This window comes from Phasianus colchicus, chromosome 8 (assembly GCF_987193195.1).
Source record: "Phasianus colchicus chromosome 8, bPhaCol1.hap1.1, whole genome shotgun sequence".
Classification (NCBI taxonomy): domain Eukaryota; kingdom Metazoa; phylum Chordata; class Aves; order Galliformes; family Phasianidae; genus Phasianus; species Phasianus colchicus.
Genome location: NC_143443.1, coordinates 35,598,011 through 35,619,010, shown reverse-complemented (window position 1 = coordinate 35,619,010; position 21,000 = coordinate 35,598,011). Strand labels below are relative to the sequence as shown.

General features: G+C 48.0%; 1 protein-coding gene across 5 annotated transcripts in view; it reads right to left on the bottom strand.

Annotated features, from left to right (window-relative positions):
• The window catches only part of INPP5A (inositol polyphosphate-5-phosphatase A), a 209,278-nt gene extending 190,088 nt beyond the window's left edge, over positions 1-19,190 (bottom strand). For 3 of the 5 annotated variants that reach the window (XM_031597285.2, XM_090145708.1, XM_031597287.2), the window contains exon 1: positions 19,060-19,190. In XM_031597285.2, the coding sequence (XP_031453145.1) occupies positions 19,060-19,134 (75 nt within the window). In that variant the 5' untranslated portion in view covers positions 19,135-19,190. Of the gene's footprint in view, positions 1-2,380; positions 3,273-8,831; positions 15,639-19,059 lie in introns of those variants that run through there. The other 2 variants (XM_090145712.1, XM_090145709.1) reach the window with 2 other exon arrangements.
• Between the last annotated feature and the right edge of the window lie 1,810 nt (positions 19,191-21,000).

Below are 21,000 nucleotides of genomic sequence, written 5' to 3'. Positions count from 1 at the left end.
ACCTCAGCTCTAGAACAGCTGCAAGCAGCAAGAAGCCTGACATCCCAAGCACAGAAAGACTTGAAACGAACTGCCCAAGGCACTCTTGCTCCAAGACAATGTTTTAGTTTCAACTTCTGTTAATTCCCCATCTTCACATGATGACAGAGACTAGATTTGAATTTCCATCTCACATTCAGAATGCTTGCTCTGGAACACAATTTCTTAATTACAGCAATATAAACGTCTACCTTAATAGCATGAGAAGTATTCCCTCTAAGCATACTTAATTGCCGTTGGCTTCAGTTTCTTAATGTGTTGGACAATACTTTAAGTGGTGCTGAGAATTAATCCTTGTACCAATCCATCAGAATAAGCCTTGCGTAAGAGAGGACTTTTTACCTCCTTGAAAACATCCTGCAGTACCAACATCAGTGCTAATGGGACCAGCAGATTCCCATGGACAAGCGCAGCTCACACTGCCCTACACATATCCCAGCACCATGACAGCTTGTGCCAGGCTGCACAACCAGAACCCACCCCGTCAGCTTGCTGTCCTGAGGACTAAGGAGGATTTACCAGGATGAAAGGGCCCAGCGGCAGATTTTAGGAATCCATTTATCTGATAACCTATACCTGTATCCTACCTCTACCACATTCCTCCAGCAGCTCCTAGGACAATTCCCACTTCCCTCATGTACCTTCGTCTTTTGCCCAGAGCCAGGTGCCAAGGATCCAGCTTTCTGCAAAGCAGCTGATGCCACCATGAACCTACAGTAAGCGTGTTCTCCCTCTGAAGAGTCCTGCTGGGCCGCGGCACCACCCCAGCAAAGGAAGGGACGCGCAGATCCCAAGCTCAGAGCCAGGCCACAGGGGGCTGCGCCTCAACCCAGCCTCACCAAGGAGGGAAAAGGCTGCTGGCCCTTCCTGCCCAGGCCTCCCGGGGCCACATAGGCACAGCGCCCTGAGGGCGGCAGAGCAGCTCTGTGGCTAGGCTGGAAATCAGCTTCCTCAGAACACCTGCAGACAGCTCACAGAAGGATTCCCAGCAAATCTGCTTTTGGCTCCTCCACTTTTCCAGCTGCTAAAACTCAGTTAGGAAAAGCTAATAATACTTCATTTTCTAAAAATTACTTTGCCTTCTAAGGAAGAGCTGTGGTTACCACAGAGACATTACCATGCAGCTCCCCTGGGAGGGAAACCGTTCCGAGTAACTGGGACGAGCGGAGAGGTGCTGGAAGGGATCACGTTATAAGGATGCCTGCACTACTGCTCTCCTCCCACCTCTCACACTCCTGGAGCTGCATGAAGCAGCACCAATGCCTGTCACTGACAGGTGATGCCTCAGGCTGTGCCACAGAACCCGTCTGCAGAGGGATGAGGAGACCATGCCACTGCTCTCGGCTCCCTGCCCTTCCCTCGCACCCCGCAGCTCCTCCAGGAGCACCTCCCTGCTCCAACCCCAGCAGCACTCATGTGCTGAAGGCCTTCCCCAAGCACAGCCTGGGCAGAAGGGCCACTGGGCACCTCCTGCTTTTCTCCAGTAACCAACACGTGCAAGAGGCATAACTTTATATTATGAAGTATTTCAGATAGCATTATTAGTGCTGGTACATTAATACCTGGCCTTTCTTACAAGCAGTTAATCCTGAGAGACAAGTCCACTATTACAGAATCCATTTGATTTCCTACCCCACCCTGTGTAATTTTGCACAGTAATTTCTGAAAGGCAGCAATACTGCTGCTGACAGTGCCAACAAATGCAGAACAAATGCAACAGGCTCCATTCCCTGAACACAATGACCTGTATAGAACTTCTCCAAAGTTTAAAGCAGAAAACATCACTGGTATGTTTCTGAAATATCTGCCCTATTTCAGCACAGGGTTTAAGAACTACAGTCCTATTCTCTATTGATAAGCAAACAACAAGGAAAACACTAAGAGAAATGGTACAGGGTAAGAATTAGAAGGACATTCAAAAGAAGAGGTACTTAAGCAATATTAAAAAAAAAAATCACTGACAAAAAGACATTTATGATTAATGTATTCCCTGAACAGCTTCAGCAGAAAGATTTCCAGTTCAGCTCTCAGGAAGAGATATCAAAACACTGCATCAGAAGTAGGTAACAATGGTTTTGAAATGACAAACCACCAGATTTTCAAAGCACATAATGAGTATAAAAAGCAGATGAATACAAATGCCCTCTCCTCCACTCTGTGACCCTGGACAGCAAAGCACATGGTTCTAACATCACATCCCCTCTACACTTCCTCAGAGACATCTGTTACATGACAGAAAGCACAGCAATAACACAGCAGAGTAGCAAGGTCTTAGGCTGCAGTGAATGAAGATTTGCTTAAGTGCAATAGCTGTGGGCACAGAAATAAAGAATCTGCTTACCTTTGAAAGGCCTCAGGTAGGCAGGAATCTCCAGTAAGATACCCTCACCTCACAGCCATCCCTTAAATGAGGTCTGGAAGGGGTGGATCCTGGCTCCAGCCCTTCGGGTCACTCAGCAGCACTGCATGCACCTGAGCTCCCCTGGGCTGGCCCTCCCTTCCACCAGGGAGGTCACTGCTTCAGGCTGTGACTTTGCACTTCTGCTACAACATCCTTCATCTGAGCTCTGAACTTCAGAGAAAGAAAAACATTATCTCCATTTACCAGACTTAGTTTTAGGAGACTCCCTAAATTCAGAAAACTTTTAATTAACAAAGTTTTAAGGAGGTAATCAATAACGGAGGTAATCATTTTAATAAGTTCTCTTAGTACAAAAAGCACAGTTTACATTTCCTCACCTAGGCAAAATAATAATAATAATAATAACAACAACAACAACACAGAAACATAATTTTATGAATTGCTGACAGGTCTACAGATAACATAACTGCATATCCTGTGCATAGCAAAAAGGAGGTTTTTTTTCTTGCATTTAAAAAAGCCAATGGTAGTAAACACTGAAAACGAGAGAGTAAAGCACAACTGGTGTTTTAAAGGCAGGTCACACCTGCTTGTGCATTTATTGCACTGTGTCTGCTTTGCATGGAAGAACAGTTAATATAGTACCCTGTGTGATTTTCTCAAGTGCTCTTTCTTTGCCGAGTTTCCAAATGGTTTGCATGCTACCCACAGCAACAACATAATTTATCCTGAAAGACAAAAGCCAAGGTTCCTTAAGTTAAGCTCTAGAACCATTCCTTTAAATGCGTTCTTAACAGAAATTTTCAAGTTAATCCATCACTTGGTTTCATCTATGAATAGTTTGAATGTGACGCTGTGAAGTTTAGCAGGTTCCATATCCCTGTAGACTCTGAAAACCCAGCAGCTCTGTTTCAGTTCAAATTCTTATTCTTCAGTAATTTAAACTCTTATTTTTAGCATTTCTCATTCTCCTCACTACACACAAAACTTCTGTGATAGATTTCACAGGTTCAAAAGGGACTGTGAGATCACAGCTATGCTATAATAAATTTCACCCACATCCTTACGTACTGGCTGTGGAAGCATTAATAAACTAAATATTTCTATTCACAGCAGATTAGATTGTTGAGAAAAAACAGATGCTAAGGGAGCTGGAAGTATCATCACCACCCAGGGCTCTCGCAATGTCTGGGAATTAATTACATGAGATAAGAGCTAAGATGATCAAACAAAGAAATCCACGTGCTTTGCTACAGAAAAAGGAGAAAAAATGCTGAAGAGCTTTGCAAAGCCTATCTGCTGCCAAATGTGAAGATGAGTTTAACCCCAGAACTTGTGAATAAAACATGTTGGCTAGGCATCTGAGAAATGGGTATGTCTCCAGTATCAGGAAAGTCTTGTAGGACAAGTCCAATCCACTCTTCACTTCATCAGCAAGAAGGAAGGCTTCTCGGTGCTTTCTCATGCCTGTGTGCTTGTAGAGAGCCAACAAGCTACTTATCTATTTGCCTCTTGGGTATTCTTGGGGATGTTCTGATCCCACCTCCTCTGCAGTCACTGGTATTTAACAGAGACCGGCGTCTTAGGATGAACTGGAAATATAGCCCTGGATAGCCCAGGACCTGTCCTGATTGCCCCATTTTGACTATTTACTTCTAAGAAAAAAAGTTCTTTACAAATTAAGACATCTCATATCTGGAAAGAAATACAGAAAGGGAGAAAGTGGGAAAAATGAATGATAAAAATAAGAGACATCATTTCCAAATTGTTGGGAAGAAGAAATAACCTTTGGCCGAAAGAGATTGTTTCCTATCCATAAAAACTGCACAACAAGAAGGATGTCTCAGAAACATGCCACATCCATACCTATCCCCTGCATTTTTATATGGAGATTTGCTTAGCAGAATTTCAGCAAAGCGCTGTGGGGACCCAGCACGTACCCAGATAGCTGTTGGCAGTACCACTTTCAGGAGGATTTCTCAAGATTTCAGCGCATTGGCACAAAACCACCTTTGCTGAACAATAGCATCAAAACCAAACAACTCTAAATGTAAGTTAGGAGCTGAGCAAAGTAATGCACCGTTCCGCATTACTCTGCACATTAACTTCACACACTTACAGTAACACACTCATAGGAGGAAAGGGGAACGAATTAAGATCAATTCTGTGGCTGGCGTTAATTGCCTTAACTCCAAACAAACTCCCCCAGGCTGAGCACCAGCCATAGGCAGCCCATGTGCTGCACACTGCCCAGGAACACCTGCCCCAACTGCCCTTCAGTGGGCTCTAGGGTGCTGGGAGGATGTAAAGCACTTTCCATCAGATGCAGGTTGAAGTTCGCACTGGCACCTGTCAGGGGACTGGAAGAAGTTTACAACCATCTCACGGGAATATAAAGAAGTCTCATTTTTCATTCATCACATCACCTTTGAGTTAATAGCAGTAGGACTTCCAAATTATCTCTGAGATGCTAATATTTTAGTAACGTTAATATATCTCCCCTAATAATCCATATTTTATGAGCAGGAAAAGGGTAAAACCCTACAGAAAGACATAGTACGGGGCAGGAGAGGATGAGGGTGTCTATGAACTGATGTATACAGAATCACATAGTTAAAAAGATCCTTAACATCCTCTAGCTCCACCATCATCTAACCTATGCCCATCACTGACCCATGTCTGCAAGCACCACGTCTGCACAGCTCCATGTGGGCTCCACCGCTGCCCCAGGCAGCACAGCCCAGTGCACTCTCCTCATGACAATATTCTTCTGACATCCAACCTAAAGCTCCCCTGGTGCAACCTCAGGCCATTTCCTCATGTCTTCCTCATGCACAACACTGATGAAGACAAACAAAATACCGTACAGATACTGCACTACTAGCTTTACGTTAGTGCAACAGTTCTTTTAAAGAACTGCCCAAGAAGATGGCACAGGAAATGAAGAACTGCACTAAAGCTTGCGTTCACTGTTAAGCTGTACTCACAACATCTTTACCTGTATGACCAATTGAAAATCCATATTACTTGTAAAAACATATAATGAATTTGGATGCAATTCCATATCTTCAGAGAAGTTCAGGTGGAGTGTAGAGCATTGCCATTCCTTTCCCAAACACACATGGCAAGTCCCTTACAACCAGTAACACATGACAATTCTTTTCACTGGTCTCTTTCCAGTGACTAATAAACTTCTGGATGAAAAAGTCGTATTTCAGTGAGTATCTGAAAAAGGCATATTAATGGCTAACAAATAAAAGTCTTGTCAAAACTTTAAAGGATTTACAAAGCATGACTGTTAATACTTTGCATGTCTGCTTTGATTATGTTTGACATAGTTTCCATATGGAAACTTACACTGAGTTTCATCAAAAGCTTTACTTTGTTTAAAATATCCAGCCATCTAATCCAATAAATATTTGCAGATATAGGAGAACATTACCTGTGCGGGCTATCCTTACTGAAGGGAGCAAAAATTCACACAAAGATTCTCTCTAACACTTACAGTTTCCTGCTGGAATAATACACATCTTCTCATTCTTCATCCCAGTTCTGAGCTATCTTCAAAAATAACTACTTTAGGTTTGCTATTTAGACTTGTGGAAAATCCTTTTCACTCAGACTGACAATACAGAGGCTTCCCTCAAGTTTCATGCCTTTAGCTTACAAAATCTCTCATCAAAACAGACAAATTATTTGACTACAACTACTACAGCTACACAGTAATTAATCAGGTTACAAAACCATAAGCTTCCCTCCTGGTATCACAGCCCTACTTTGTACACTGTCCCACAGCACCTGTAGTATTTCATGGCACAAGAAAACCACATAAGAAATTGAAGCAACTATGTTAATCCTTTTAAATTGTTTTAAAGAAAAGTATCCCTATATATTCATGTCAGACCATCAAGCCATGGAGCTAGGTGGAACCATTTAGAGATGACCTAACTCAGTACTACACAAACACACACATACTTGCACACAATTTGCCCAGATCATTAAATCCAATGATCCTTCCATTCATATTTCAGAAACTCTCCAGAAACCGTGACAAACGCACCTCTCTCCTCTTCCCTGACCTTTGGATAAATCCATGGAGAAAACTGTAAGATTCAGTAGTTTTCAAACACTGAAGAATAGCATCAAGGCATGACGAAAACGTACAAATCAAGGAACTAAACACTGTTTAAGCTTGTTACTTGCTAAATAAAAAGATATGATAAAGTTCACTTTCTGCCTTGACAGGAAGGACTGAGTTCAATATAAATGCTATTCATACTGCTCCAACGTAACAAATAATAAAAGGTAGATAAAAGAAAGGAAGATAACCAACAGTGATCACATGTGGAATTTGTACTCTTCAGCTATTTGCCAAGTTCAAAAAATTAGGAGAATATTAACATTAAAAGAACATCTTAAAATGACCCATTCTGTTTTAAAAACCAGGGGGGGAAATCGATTCCCAGATTTGCTACTCATAAATATTATTCCACTGGTGAAATTAGCAGTTTTTTGGTTCAATTCCATGAACGTGTGTTTTCATTTTCTTGTCATCTCCAGTGCTCCACGACAGGTCCTATCAGAAGGGACCATCCAGAAGATGGAGAACACATTTCAAAAATCTTTCAGCTAAACAAAACAATGGAGCCCACGTAGAACAGAAATGGTAAAACACTTTCTCTGCTTTTTAAGGCTAAATCCACTGCTACCACTGTGCATGCAGAACACTCGAACGAACAAGATGCTGCAATAAACCCCAGTGAAAGTCTGAAGCACTGTACAGTGAAAGCAGGCCTTTTCTCTTTATGCCTGGTTTTGTGCTCTGCAGATTATCACAGTGATCAGTAAATCTCTCCCAAATAAGGCAGTCAAAATAGAGGCCATTTCAGACAGCTGCATTTACATCTGTATCAGCGCGCCTGCTGAGCTGTTGAATCACTTAACAAATATGACAGTATTTAATGCTATTCACCACAAACACCTACATGGCCATTCTCAGACTTTCTGCAAACCAGCGCTGGACATCTTCAACACAGACATCCCAAACGCTGCACCACAGCAGATGGGAGGAGTGTTGGAGAAGTCCACCAAAGCAGCACAGAAGGTGGCAGGGGTTAGTGGTGCTGGTCCGGATGGAGGGCACCTCACTGACAGTGCAGCCTCCCACTGACGTAACTTCGCTTGTCTCAGTTGTGTTATGGAAGCAAAACATCGGATTATTAGTTAGGGAAAAAAAAGGACCAAGACTGTAGAACAGACTCTACAAATGAGTACTATTCCAAGGACAAGACACCCATAGCTCTGCTAACTGAGCACAGAGCAATTACTCACTTGTCAGGTGCAGAGGAAATTTAAATGAATTTTGTTAATGCCACATTTGTTGGCATTTGCTTTGCATTTTTCCACAAAGTAAACCGTTTACTGTACTCCAGGCTCTGTATCAGGCAACAAATTTTATGCCGGTTTTATCAGCGCGCAGTTTTCTCCACAGTGAGAGCATGTCCCTCATTAGATACTATCATTTAGAACTGCAAACTGGACTTATCGCCAGGCTTGCAGGTGTCACCGTGAGCTTCCATAATCACAAATAAGTGCTGCTCCCATCTTAGATTTCTAAATGGCTAGGAGGTCTTACAGCAACCCTGAGAAATATTCACACAAAGTTGCAAATGAAGCAATTTCAATTTTTAGCACCTCTGGAGAACAGGCAATAATAAAAGCAAGAGAAAAGATGCAAGAGGAGAAGTTCACCACCACCACCTGCTCGTACTGCAGTTTACAGAAGTACCTTTTCAGCAGTCAGCTCCTTTCAAAATATTTAGAAACTGGAATATAGAGCCATCTTTCTAAACTCTAGAAATAACCAACACTGCCCTGGTCACTGATGTGCTTGGACAAGACATGACAGGAAGCATGAAATTCTGCTGCCCAGTCCTTCGGTGAAGCTGAGCACATGTGCACTGCTGCTGATGCAATACTTTTACTACCAGAATGCAATTAAAGACAACACTTGGATATAAACGCACAGAGCGGCAGCAATTTTAGAACTATTTCTGCAAATCTCTTTCAGATAATCCATATCGTACACCCACTATTAGCACCCCCCGCACTGACAGGAAAGTACCAAAAAGATGCAGTTCAGAGAAAGCTTTCTGAACTGCAACAAGGGTGCAACTTCAAGCACTACTTCAACAGCTCCATCCATTGTCTGAAGAGATAAACTGTACAGACTCTCTAAGTAATTTTTATGACTTCCCAGGTCTTACTTTGTTTCATATTTTTCAGAAGTCAATTTTCCTGCAGATCACCTCCTTCACTGATATTTAGAAGAAAGTAGTTTTATGCTGATAAAGTTAGCCCAAGTATCATACCAGAATTTAAAAAAGCATATATATGTTTTCCTTACATATTCATCCAGCTTGTCTTCAACCTTCCCAGAAAGCCCCAGGTCCCCCCAGCAGAGCAGGCCCAGCTGCTGGTCCTTACATACAGGCAGAAGCTCATGCTGTACATTCCAACCGTGCTGCATGAATTACTGTAAATACAGGTAACAGTTGTCTTGCTTTACATTATGAAATAACTGAAATGACAGAAGAGGAATATTTATTTGTAAATATTTTTTGGCACTGTGACAACATCTCCAAATTCTCAACTTAGTTTGTCTCTGGTCCAATCGTGCTTTAAGTGACAGTTACACTGAACAGCATAGCAGTGAAGGAGCCGTTCTGCCACCTGATTACTTCCCATCACACGTCTTCACTGTTACTTGTTTTTCGGTAGAGATTCATGTTCATGAGCTGTCAGTCAATCCTGCACATCCAGTGCTCGTACCCTTCCAGTCACCTGTAATTACATTCTGGCTCCGGTGCCTTCACCACCTTTTCAAGCAAGCAAAAACCAAATCAGAACTGAAAGCCAAACTCAGAGGGTTCAGGTCTTGCACACTCAAAGCATGAGAAGCCTTCAGAAGACTTCAAAAAACTTCCTAAGCTGACCAACTAGTCTGTTCTTCCTGAAGTTTCCAGGGAAGTAGGGCAGCCTTTGTTTTCAAGTGCATGTATTCCAGCTTTTGGACTAACATCATCCTGCGAAGCGTCTGGATATGGTCTATGGGCTCCATCAGCTGTACTTTTGAGAACCACGCCAGACAGACATTTAGCAAGGGAAGTACATCATCATCACTAGACTCCAGAAGCTTGTGGAGAGCACGATTTAAACAGCCCAGACATTTGGCTGCTTGGAACGCCAAACTCCACTGACATTCAGGCAAAGGCAGCCCTGCTGGGCCAAGCTGGGCCCCTGGCCTGGCTGCAGGCTGGGTAGTGTTGGGAGAGAAGAGACTTCTGCATTTCTGTAAAGATACAAGTCTCACACCCCAAAATGAGAGGGGAAAAAAAGGAATATAAACATACATTCTGTATAGGAACATCAGGGTTTTGAAAACTGCAGGGCAGGAAAGAAAAATCTATCAAGGAAAATGTCATGAGGAATCTGACCCCATTTTTCATACCTTTACTTACCTCATTGTAAACTACGTGAACACAGTGAATAAAAATTTAAATTTGGACACATGTTATTGCAGTTGAGCCTTAACAACAAGCATAAATATACAAGGATTTTTTCAGTTGCCATGTCTTGCCAATTGTGTGGGTGGAATACAAGATAGTTTCGCAAAGAAACCATTACAGATGCAGCTGCATCACTGCTCAGCAGCCACTAAAACAAAGTGCCCTACCAGACAGCCGGCAGGCAAGGACTGAAGGACATCCCAGACTGCACTGGAAACCCAGAACAAGCCAAAGTTAATCACTTGCACTACTCTCCCAATAGCGGTAAGTTCTCCTGCGAACAGGAACCAGTAACCGCTTTGCTCTCTGAGGAGAGATGGGAGCTGACCTCAAGCATGAGAATTCATGCTTTCTAGAAAAGTGTAACTGGAGACACGCGAAGCCCAGCCAAGCCATGTAGGCGTGACAGAAAGGAACAGCCCTGGAGGAAAGGAGATGAAGAACCGGGAAACTTGTACAGCCATAACAGACAAGCAGATAAAAAGGCAAGGAAGATTTGCCACAAGAAGATGAACTAAGCAGCAGGAGGTCTTCCACAAGTGCTGGAGAGCAACAGAGGACGGCTTTGACAACAGAAAAACAAGAGGGAAAAAAGGTAATTAAAAAAAAAAAAGTCAGCTCTTGTGGCATGGAGTCAGAGACTGGTTCAGTCTGGTTGAGGTTGGAAGGCACCTTTGGGGTCCTGCTGCCCAAGGCCCTCCCAGGGCAAGTTCTTGTTCCACCACGTTCACATGGCTATGGAGACCTCCAAGGAAGAAGTAAATTTGCATAGCAGGATGATGTTTCCTTACTTGTACTGCTCCAAATATAACCTAATAAGCTTTGTTTTTTAAATCTGCTTTATGGTTTTCACATACAAGATAGAAATATGCATATGCAATTAGCTTGGCAAAAGTTCCGCCCTGTAAGCAGTACACAAGTGAGCCTTGCACCAGAACTCAGTACTCAGCCCAGGACATCCACCCCTTCACCTGCCTTACAAGGCCCCGGCACTGTGTGACACACAAAGCGGAGCTGGCACACGAGCACTGCAGAATGACAGTGGCGTTGGTAGCCCAGGAGAACAACAGACCTTCACAGCACTGGTCCTACCTTTTCCTAAATTACACTTAAGATCTTTGTTGAGATCAAGTGCAAGGGGCAGCGGTCATAAATTGCAAATAATTTAGTATTCAGTAAGGAAAGCCAGAGAAAGGCTCTGCAGCATTTTTCTTCCTAAAAAACTTATCTCACAAAACAAATGAGAATCGGCCCCAGAGCCTTGCAGTCAGCCAAGCCTGGATAAAGTCTGTTGTTTCAGCCCAGAAAAACAACACTGCCAGTCTGTGAAAACAGGCTTGCTGTAGGTGTCCAGTAGATCTTGGGTCACATCCAATCCTCCCAAGCAAGCGGGTTTGTCATATACAGCTTCACACAGCTCTTTACTAGTTCATGTGTCTGGCAACATTTGAAGTTTAAAACAAAACAAATAAACAAGTTCCTCCATTTCTTCCTCTAGTTAAAAAAAAGATAGTAATTCTAGACAGACATTTTTACTATGAACAGCTTTTCAAAAAACACTTTAAATGGTGAAGTTATGGACACAAACAGCCCACGAGCTCATCAGAAAGAATCCTGGTTGTGCAAATCCTCCACAGCAACATACAATGAGAGCTGCATTCCCACCACTACACACAGAGGTCTTCGTTGTCCTATCAGCACTATGAAAAGTTGTAATTCTTTCCCTAAATAAAGAAGAATACTGAAGTAATTAAAATATAGTTTGATGCTGGCTGATGATACTCAATGAATACAGAATTCCCTCAAGTGACCTTTCAACTATTTCTTTTAATGTTTGCTTGACACATAAACAAACACTGCCAGAAAAAGTTCATCGTGCATTTCTGAGATATTCCTATGGGAAAAGGAGTTTTGCTTTTCCCACTGGGATTGGTAAAGCCTCTAAAATTAGAGTTTGCCACATCACAAATGCAAAAAAACTAAAAACACTCTCCCACAGGCTCACTTGGAAGACTTGATTGAAAGAATTCAGAATCACCCAGAGCTCCCAAAGCCTGCCTACTGCTCACTGCGCATCTCCTGCAGCACTAACAGTGCTAACAGCACAGCTCAGGAGAACTCAACCCACTGGCCTGCCAATATTCAAAGGCAATACAAATTTCTTTGCTAGAATGTAATGGAAACTGAAAAAAAAAAAAAACACAAGCAGAGAACAAGTAAAGACAGCTCTACCTCATGCACCGTACAAACAACGTTAGGATACAGCAAGTTCCCTGTGACCAGCCTCTCCTGAGGTGTTAGCAAAGACTCCTAAGAATGTCTGAACCTTCTAGAAAAAAAATGTTCTATGAGCAGTCTCTGTAAACCTCACTAACAGACAGATTGAGGCAGAACATCCTTCCCAGCTTTTACTTACTCCTGTGGCTCTTCAGATTTATTTATTTTTAAGCCTATTTGAAGAGCTAACTTTGACTTCATTTGCGCTTGCATAAGCCACAGAAACCTCTTACTAAACAGGAGGTTCATACAGCTTGTGTTAACTGATCCTTTGTTTAGCCAAGAACTTGTGCAGCAATAAAACGCGATGCATGCCCATACAAGCTGTGTTGAAATCAACATGCGATACTTTTCTGCCTTCCTTCAAATAAGTGGGAAAGAATCTTCGCCCTGGGTCTTGTCCAAGAGCCACATGTTACCCTGCTCCCACAGAGCCAGACTGGAGCAGAAAACTTCAGGAAGGAAATCGCTGCACCCCAGCTCGTAGCCAGGGGCTGGGTGCTGAGCACACAGCTGGGGCTACACAGGTGCTCGTGGCTGAGTGCAAAGAACCCAGCTCCTGCAGACCTACTGCCAACAGCTGCTGCAAAATACTTTCTGCATGGAGAAAAAGCGAAAGCCTTTACTTCAAGTTATTTTGCAGAACTGATGAGATCCGGGCAATTCCAGAATTGCTTCTCTGTGACACTCGCATACGTCCTTCTTCAAATTCTGTCAATCACCAGTGCCCCCACACGAGCTGCAGCAACAGGTTCTGCCATTTACTGCTCTCCTGGTTCCCAGTTTGTGTTTCGTTCAGTGCCACAGTCCACACTACAGAGATGCCTGAACAGCCTCAATCCAGTGCCAGTCAGCACACAAATTCCTACATCACAGAAAAGTTTCTATACACGCATCAGCAGACCACTGCATTGACTTCATGTTAACGCTGGGTCTCTGAGGACTGAACGGCCACGGGCTCCTGCAGTGACTGAGGACTGTGCTCAGGCACTCCTCGGGCTGGGAGGAGCAGCAGGCAGTTCTTCTTCTCTTTTAACTCTCCAGAAGGCAGGCTCCTGCAGGATGGCTGGGCTGGTACACCTGTCAGAACACGCCGTGTTTGGTGCCACAGGGAAGACAAACACCAAAGCCACCTCCTCGTGCAGCCTCCACACCGCTCCCTCACACTGACACTCTTTTCCCATTCTGCTTCCCCACACACACCCCGATACTGCTGGCGACCCTTCCTGCGGCCACAGCACAGCCAGGCCTTGACAGAGCAATGGCAAGGCCCAGCCCGAGGCCTTCACCCCGCAGCTCCCACAAGTCAGCCCCCCACCCCTGCAGCACAGCACCGGGCTTCACAAGGCCACCGCCCAGCACCAGGCCGAGGGCTCTGCTCCGAGCTGGGGCGTGAGGGCGAGATGCTGCTCCGGGCCCAGCCTCAGCAGGGCCGCTGCCCACAGAGCCACCAAGATGCATCGGTAGATCAGGTCATCTGGCTGCGTTCATCCCTGCTGCGATGGTACAGCATCAGTCCTCAGCAGTAATAATGCTTCCAGCGCAAACAGCTTCGCTTTCCTGATGGAATCTGAGACAGCCAACACTGCAGAGAGCAGGCGGCTCTTCTCACACGTCCACGCTTACACAAGCAGCAAGGTGAGAGCTGTACGGAAGAGACAAGCATACAGAGGGGGAGAGAGGGGAAGAGCCACTGGAGGTGACAGGAGAACACGTCTGCAAGGGGTGGAAGATGTGAGCGCTGTGATGAAACAAACGACAGAAAAGCAGAAAGAAGTAAATAAATGGCAAATCAGCCCTTTAGAAAAAACGTAAGATCTGAGGGCATGGCTGGAGCGCCCTGTGAAAGTGCCTCTGAAGTCAAATTCTGTGGTAAGAAAATTTATGGGGACTTTGAAAAAAAGCAACAAAAACTTTGAAATATCACTTTCATGAGCGTGCGAGTACAAACCAATACACTAACAGAGCACACGTAAAGCACGCCTGCTGTGGTATCCCACATCCCACTCATGCCCCACTACACACACAGTTTCGTAGTTAAATGCTCTGGAAGCTCAACCCACCATCCTGATATGCCAGCAGACCATGGAAGCCCAGTGAGCAGCAGGCTGCCCACTCCACTGCACCTGCTGCAAAAACACAGTGACAGAAAGCTACAGTCATATAATGCACATTATATTAATTCCTCATGTAAACAAGTGTTCTTGCTGCTAATCATCACTTAATCATGATCAAAGGAAAGATGGTCTGCAAGATAATCTCTGAATTTCCTGCTTAAGGGAGGCAAAACTTCACAGCCTCCTAATGAAAACCCTCCTGCTCAGAGGACTCTAAGAAGTACAAGTAATAACACTTTTTCTTTTTAGCAGACAAGAAAAAAGTTATTTTTAAACATATAACTCTATTTTGGAGAAAAAAAGTCTATCTGCTGCAGCTGCACTGCAACAACCTTCTTCAGCAAATTAGAAAAAAGCTTTAAGGTTTAAGATGTGTGTGGATGCATACTGACACATCACTCCGCTGCACAGCCACACGGGCTCTGGCAGCTACCTCGTGCCTGAAGTAGAACCTGTTCTGCTCTGCACCTCACCCTCAGGTGCTGTGTCTGCTGTGTCCCCCAGCCAGGGGCAGCCCTCACACCGCAGAGCAGCACCGCAGAGACACGGCTGAGCTGGGGCCACCAAGCACTGCACGCTGGGACGCTGGCACCAGAGCACACATCTCTTCTGTGTTTGTCGCTACCACCTACAGACTGCATGAACAGCAAGCTACATCTCCCAAGCTATATTTCTGCTTTCCTAAAGTGGGGTCATAAGGAGTTTCATGATACTGCTGCACATCTGGAAAAACCTTTTTTTGTGGCGAGGCTCAGCATGGACATTACCCTGCAGTTCCATCACACCCTCAGCTGCTTCAGCCTCTGGGCGATACCTACAGGTCCACCCACAGCCAGGGGAGCCCAGCAGAGCAAGGGGCAGCAAGGCAGTCCCAAAGCAAGGCAGCTGTGGGCAGTGAGCCGGGAGCCATGCACACACAGAGTGCTGCTCAGCACGCGGCACACAGGGCCACCTCCAGCTTCATTCCAGCACGCACCTGGGCAACAGCTGCAGCCACGGGCAGCGAGCCTCCCACAGCTTCATTCTCAAGGTACAGTGGATCCCTCTGTTATTAAAAACAATTAAAATAAAAATGCATGGGCACTGTAAAGGGTAACAAAAACTGCTTTCTCCTCCCCATCACCATCACCCGCATCTCCACCTAGCTCAGGAAACTTTTAGTAGCACCAAGTTCTGATCTACCTCAAAAGTTTCACTCTCTGCAAAGGCATTTGGAATTCAGTAAGACAAAGACTCCCAAAGCACTGCAAGCATAAGAGCAGCTGAAACTAAAAAAAAAAAAAAAAAAAATATTTATCTAAGTTTCTGTCATAAAAAGGCAAACAAACTGAAGATGACAACGGTGGTAAACTGATAGTAATAAAACCAACAATCACAATGAAGCACGTGTGGTCTTCTACTCAATCTCAGAGCTGTGACTTGAAGAGAAGAAGGTGCCTTAACTTGCAGTGTGATACCTGCTTGGAAATCCAAACCTAAATAATACATTTTCCATCCTAACAAATTTGAAATATTCTGCAAAATTCAGAAAACTCTTCCTGGAGGGACAATCAAAACAAAAGATAACACAAATTACAACAAGAAAACAACAAAACCACCATCTTTATCACTTAATACCAGTTACATCCACAGATACCTAATACCATAACAGAACCACACCCCCGTTTCACAATCAGCAAGCTAAGTTCAGATGCGATAAGGACAGACCTTCACGTTGGGATCAATGCCCATTAGAAGAGTAGGCTGCTTTCAGAAATGATCGGAGAAAGTATTTCTATGTCAAATTCAACCAGCAGATTCCTAGTCCTAACAGCAGCAAAGGCTATTCTGGGTTCATACTCAGGATCAGAGCAGTCGGTGCACTCCTAAGACAACCACACTCCATAGGGCTGGGGCAGGAAGCCCCCCCACAGCACAGCCTGAACTCATTGGGGTGCAGGAGCCACCCGCCCCAGGCAGGAAGGGCAGCACTCTGCACAGCCAGGGAGCAGCAGAGATCGCAGCGCTCCCAGCTGTGTGGGTCACCAAGTGCCCTGCGCTGGAACACAGGGACTCACCACGACCACTTGGTCTCGCTCCCGGCGAGGCAACCTGGGTTAATCCAGGGTATCAGATGAAGACTTCAGTCAGCCCGCTGCCAGCAAACAGCAATTCCCCAAGCTACTTTCCCCTCCTTTTGAATTTAAGGAACAAAACCACATGACCTGCTGGCCTGGAGCTTTTACCTCTCCTTCTCATTGTGGCACTTCTGGCCTAAGATGGTCCTGGGGACCCCATTACTGCATCGTTCCTCCTGGAGGACAGCTGCATACAAGAAGCAAGGCTACATGTTCAGAAGCCTGCCTGACACAGGCTCGTAGACTTCAGCCTGAATGCAGTGCTTTCCAGCCCAAGCAGAAATTGCGGAGCTTGTATGGCTAAGCCTGCTGGATTATTTGAAACCTTTACCATAGAAACCTACGCTCAAAGGTTTAAAATAACTTGGATTAATGAAGTCACGTAAACCTGTACTACCATACTACCAAAGCGCACCTACTCCATCAGCCCCTGCTGCCAGGTGCTCCTGCCTGTTTGGTGGCCTCACCTCGCTCAGTGGAGCAAACCGTGCTTCTGAGACAACAGAAATCAAACTCTGAAGATCATCATCTGCCTCCACCCAACAGAAACAACCAAACCTTTATTACATCAGAACATACAGTCACAAGTGTGCCAATAACTAAATACGATCATTAAACAAGCAGTAAGGAGAGTTCCTCCAGCACGTGCAGCCCCATAGACGGCTGGGCACATCTGCACGGCGCAGTGGGCAGATCAACCTGAACTCAGTTCCTGCCCCAATCAGGGAGAGCAGAAACAGAAGATAAAGGAGCTAATAGCAACACACAAAGTAACATCCCATACAATTTGGTGCCAGACAGGTTTGTTCTGTGGCCACCAGATTCATGGAAGGGTCAGTGTGACATCTGAGCAGCACAGATGGAGGAAGGAAGGAGAGAAGGAAAAAAAGAAAAACATAAAGAAAAAATATAGAAGAGGAGAGAGGAAAGAAGCAGCAGCAACCCACAGGTAACCTGAACTCATCACCTGCTCCCAGCAGCAGTATTTGTGCTAACAAGCAGGAAGCATCCTACAACAGGACAAGCAGTGACTGCTCGAGCACAGCTGACAGACACAGCAAGTCCCATACACATTCATAGCAGGGACACACACAGCTCTGAAGAACACCACAGAACCAAGAAATGCTGTGTTAATGCTTTCAACAGGGGAATAGCAGTGCTTCTCACTGCTTGCAGCTATCCTAGGGCTGCACTGCTCCAGGATGCACACAGCACAAGACAAAAATCCCTGGGCCCTGCAAGTGTGTGGCCAGGCGTGCAAGACAGCACTCACCCCAGGCAGCCAGTCTGCCAGGAGAAAGTTGTTCTGCTATCAAATGCCATTCCCAACTGAGGGGCATCTGCACAAAACACATCCCAAGTGTGAAGCATGCAGCAGCACGCAGCCCACTTCAGACCAACCGGAGGGCCCTGCAACGGGAAGGGGCTGTCAGGAGAAAGGGAGGGGGGAAATGGGGACAGGACTACCCAGGGGCTCCTGGACCCACACCAAGCATAGAGGCACAGCGTAGGGCAGATTCTGATGCACTGCGCAACGTCAGTACTGACTGAGGGGAGCTGGAACAGGGAAACGGACCAAGGAATCCCAAGGTGGCTCTACAGCCCCATAGAGGTGGGGACAACAGGGCACCAGTCCCTGCCCGCAGCTGAAGTCCCTCTGGGCTGCAGAGTGGCTGCATGCTCCCACCTCACAAAGAGGTGCCCCATATCCCCACCGCACAAGGAAGACCCCAGCAGAACAGGTGGGTGCAGCTCAGCCCAGAGCTCTGCTCCAGGCCGGCCCATTGTGTCCCGGCTCCCAGCTGCGGGATCTGCCAGGAGTGCCAGCAACACACCGGGACCCCCAGGCCAGAAGCTGCCCCCTACTGCCGTACCCGCCCCACGGCCCTTCGGGGGGACAGAAGCACAGCCGCCGTGGTTGAGAGCAGCAGCAGCACGCCGCACCGCCTGCGGAGCCCCAGCCTCCAATAAAGGACAGCCCGGAACCGGCTGTGCCACACCGTGAGATTTAATGACAACGTTGCGGCCCCATGTCAGTCCTTGACCAGGCAACAGCACCGTGCTGCCAGGATGCGGCCTCGGGGCCATCGCAAGCACGAAGCAAATGTTTTGGGTGCCCGTTAGCCGGGAACCGACGCGTGCCGGAGACACAACTGCGGGCGCAGTTTGACGAAGCTCGGCGCGCTCCGGGTCGCCCTCGGAGCCGTACAGCGGAACACGGCGGGCGCTGCAGGGCCCCACCGCGCCCCGCTGCGTCCCCCCGCGCCCCAGGCACCGGCAGGTCGGGCAGCCCGGACGCCGCCCCCGCCAGCCCCAAACACCGCCCTCACCGCGCAGCCCTACGGCACGGCGCTCCTCGCCGCCGGCCGCCCGCACCCTCGGCGCGTCGCAAACACCTCATTCGCGGCTGCAGGGACCGCTCCCAGCGCCGTCCGAGCACCGCACCAACGGCGCCCGCGTCCCGGCCCCGGAGCGGCACCGACCCCGCACCGCCCCCGCCCGCCGCGAGCCTCGCTCCGCCCGCACGCCCGTGCCGGGCCGCCGCCGCGCCGCGGGGAGCGGAACCCCCCGGTACTTACGTCGTCGAAGAGGGACCCGACGTTGGCCGTCACCAGCAGCACCCCGGCGCCGGCCGCGGCCCCCTTCGCCGCCATGGCGCCGGGCGGGCGGGCGGAAGCGCGGAACGGCGCTGCGGGGAGCCCGGGGGCGGGCGCGGGGCGCTGCGGGGCGCGGGCGGCGGGGGGAGCCGCGGGCAGCCCGCGGACATCCGCGCCGCGGCGGGGCCGGGCCGGAGCGCCCTGCGGCTGTGCGGGCCGCGCCGCTCCGCGCTCAGCGCTCACCCGCCGCCGCCGCCGCCGCGCTGCTGCCGGGACGGCTCCCGCCGGCGGAGGCTGGCGCCGGGCCGCGGCGCATGGCAGGTCGGCGGGGCGGGGCGGGAGGGCGGGGCGGCCGCGGCGGGACGGGCCGAGCCGGGCTGGGACGGGCGCCGAGCGCGGCTGCCGCTCCCGGCTCTGCCGGCGGACGGAGGGGGGAGGGAAGGCGGGGCCGGGGCCGCGCGCCCGCGACGTCACGGCGGCCCCGCGTGGCTCTTAAAAGGGCAACGGCGGCCCCGGGAGACCGCCCCGCCGGGCCCGACCGACGCTCACCTGTGCGGGGCGCGGCTCTGCCCGGCTGCCGGGCTCGTGGCTGTGACGAACGGCCGCGCCCCGAGCGCGTTACCGCGGCCGCGGAGCCCGTAGCAACACCGCGGGACCCCGCGGGCGGAACGGGGCGCGGGCGGCTCGGCGCTGCGACCCTCACAGAAAGGTCCTCTGAGCGAGGAACTGTTCCGTAACTGCCCCAGAAGGAGAAGTGAGGAATGGGTGCAGCGCGGAGCCGTGCGGGACAGCGCGCGGCTCTCATCAGCTGCACGTCGCGTCCCGTTAGCAATGGGAGCGCGGTGCGCGCAGCCCGCTCCGGCAGCTCCAGCGCTGGGGAAGCGGCGGTCGGAACAGCGTGCTTAATTTAGTTCTTAATTTAGTTCATAATCGCGGGCTCCTTAAACTTTGCTAAGTTCTCCCCTCAAAGCGGTATGCAGGATATTAACAGCAACATCCTTGAAAATCAAAAGACAAGGACTAAACGACGCGCTAAACAGCGCATCTCAGACCTGAATAAAATAATTCACCGAAAGCAGCGCAGACGGTTTGTTTTTTAAAGCAGATGCTGCGCTAAAAAGCACGCTAAAAAGCACGCTGCCGCACTGCTGGCGGCCCCAAAGCAGCGGGCAGAGCCGCTCCCTCAGCCCCAGCAGCGCCCGGCTGTGCGACAGGAGAGGAAGGGCTCCGCGCCCGGCACGCAGCTCCTCTGTGAGCACAGCTCGCACATCGCTGCCGTTATGGCTCTGCTAATAGGCTTTCTCTTTTATTAGAAAGATCCTCATGAAGAGCTTTTAGTAATGGCAGGAGAAACAAAACAAAAACGGAAAACAAAACCCCTACGTCGGATTAAAATCCTTAAATGTAACGTAATGTTTTGCTGCCTGAAAGCTCCTTTATAGCCCCGAGGGACAGGCTGTGTTCTCCGATTGATCTCGGTAGTTTTAAATGGCGCACTTCGTAATTTCTAGACTGCGCAAAACATGGCTTAACCAAAACTGACTCAGTGGTCACTGCTACCTTAGTTCACGCTCGGAAACAAGGCAGCCCCACGGGCGGCTGCTCCCTGAACGCTTTGTGCTGCTGGAACCACAGGCACAGGGCTGGAAACCCCCTCATCTGATGTGCAGGGATCTGACCCCACTTCAGGCCATGCGTTGCAGATCTCTAACGAAAAGGCATCAAACTGCACCGTGCAGCTTTCAGAGCACTGCGCCCGGTACGCATCCTTTGCTTTTAGCTCATTTGAGATTTTTCTGCAGTTTGTCTGAAGCAGAGTACGGCTCCAATTACATCTCACCAAAGAAATGGATTGGTTTCCATGATGGGATATTTGGTGCATAAATGAGAGATCCGTAGTGTCTGCTGCTGCGATCACTGCCC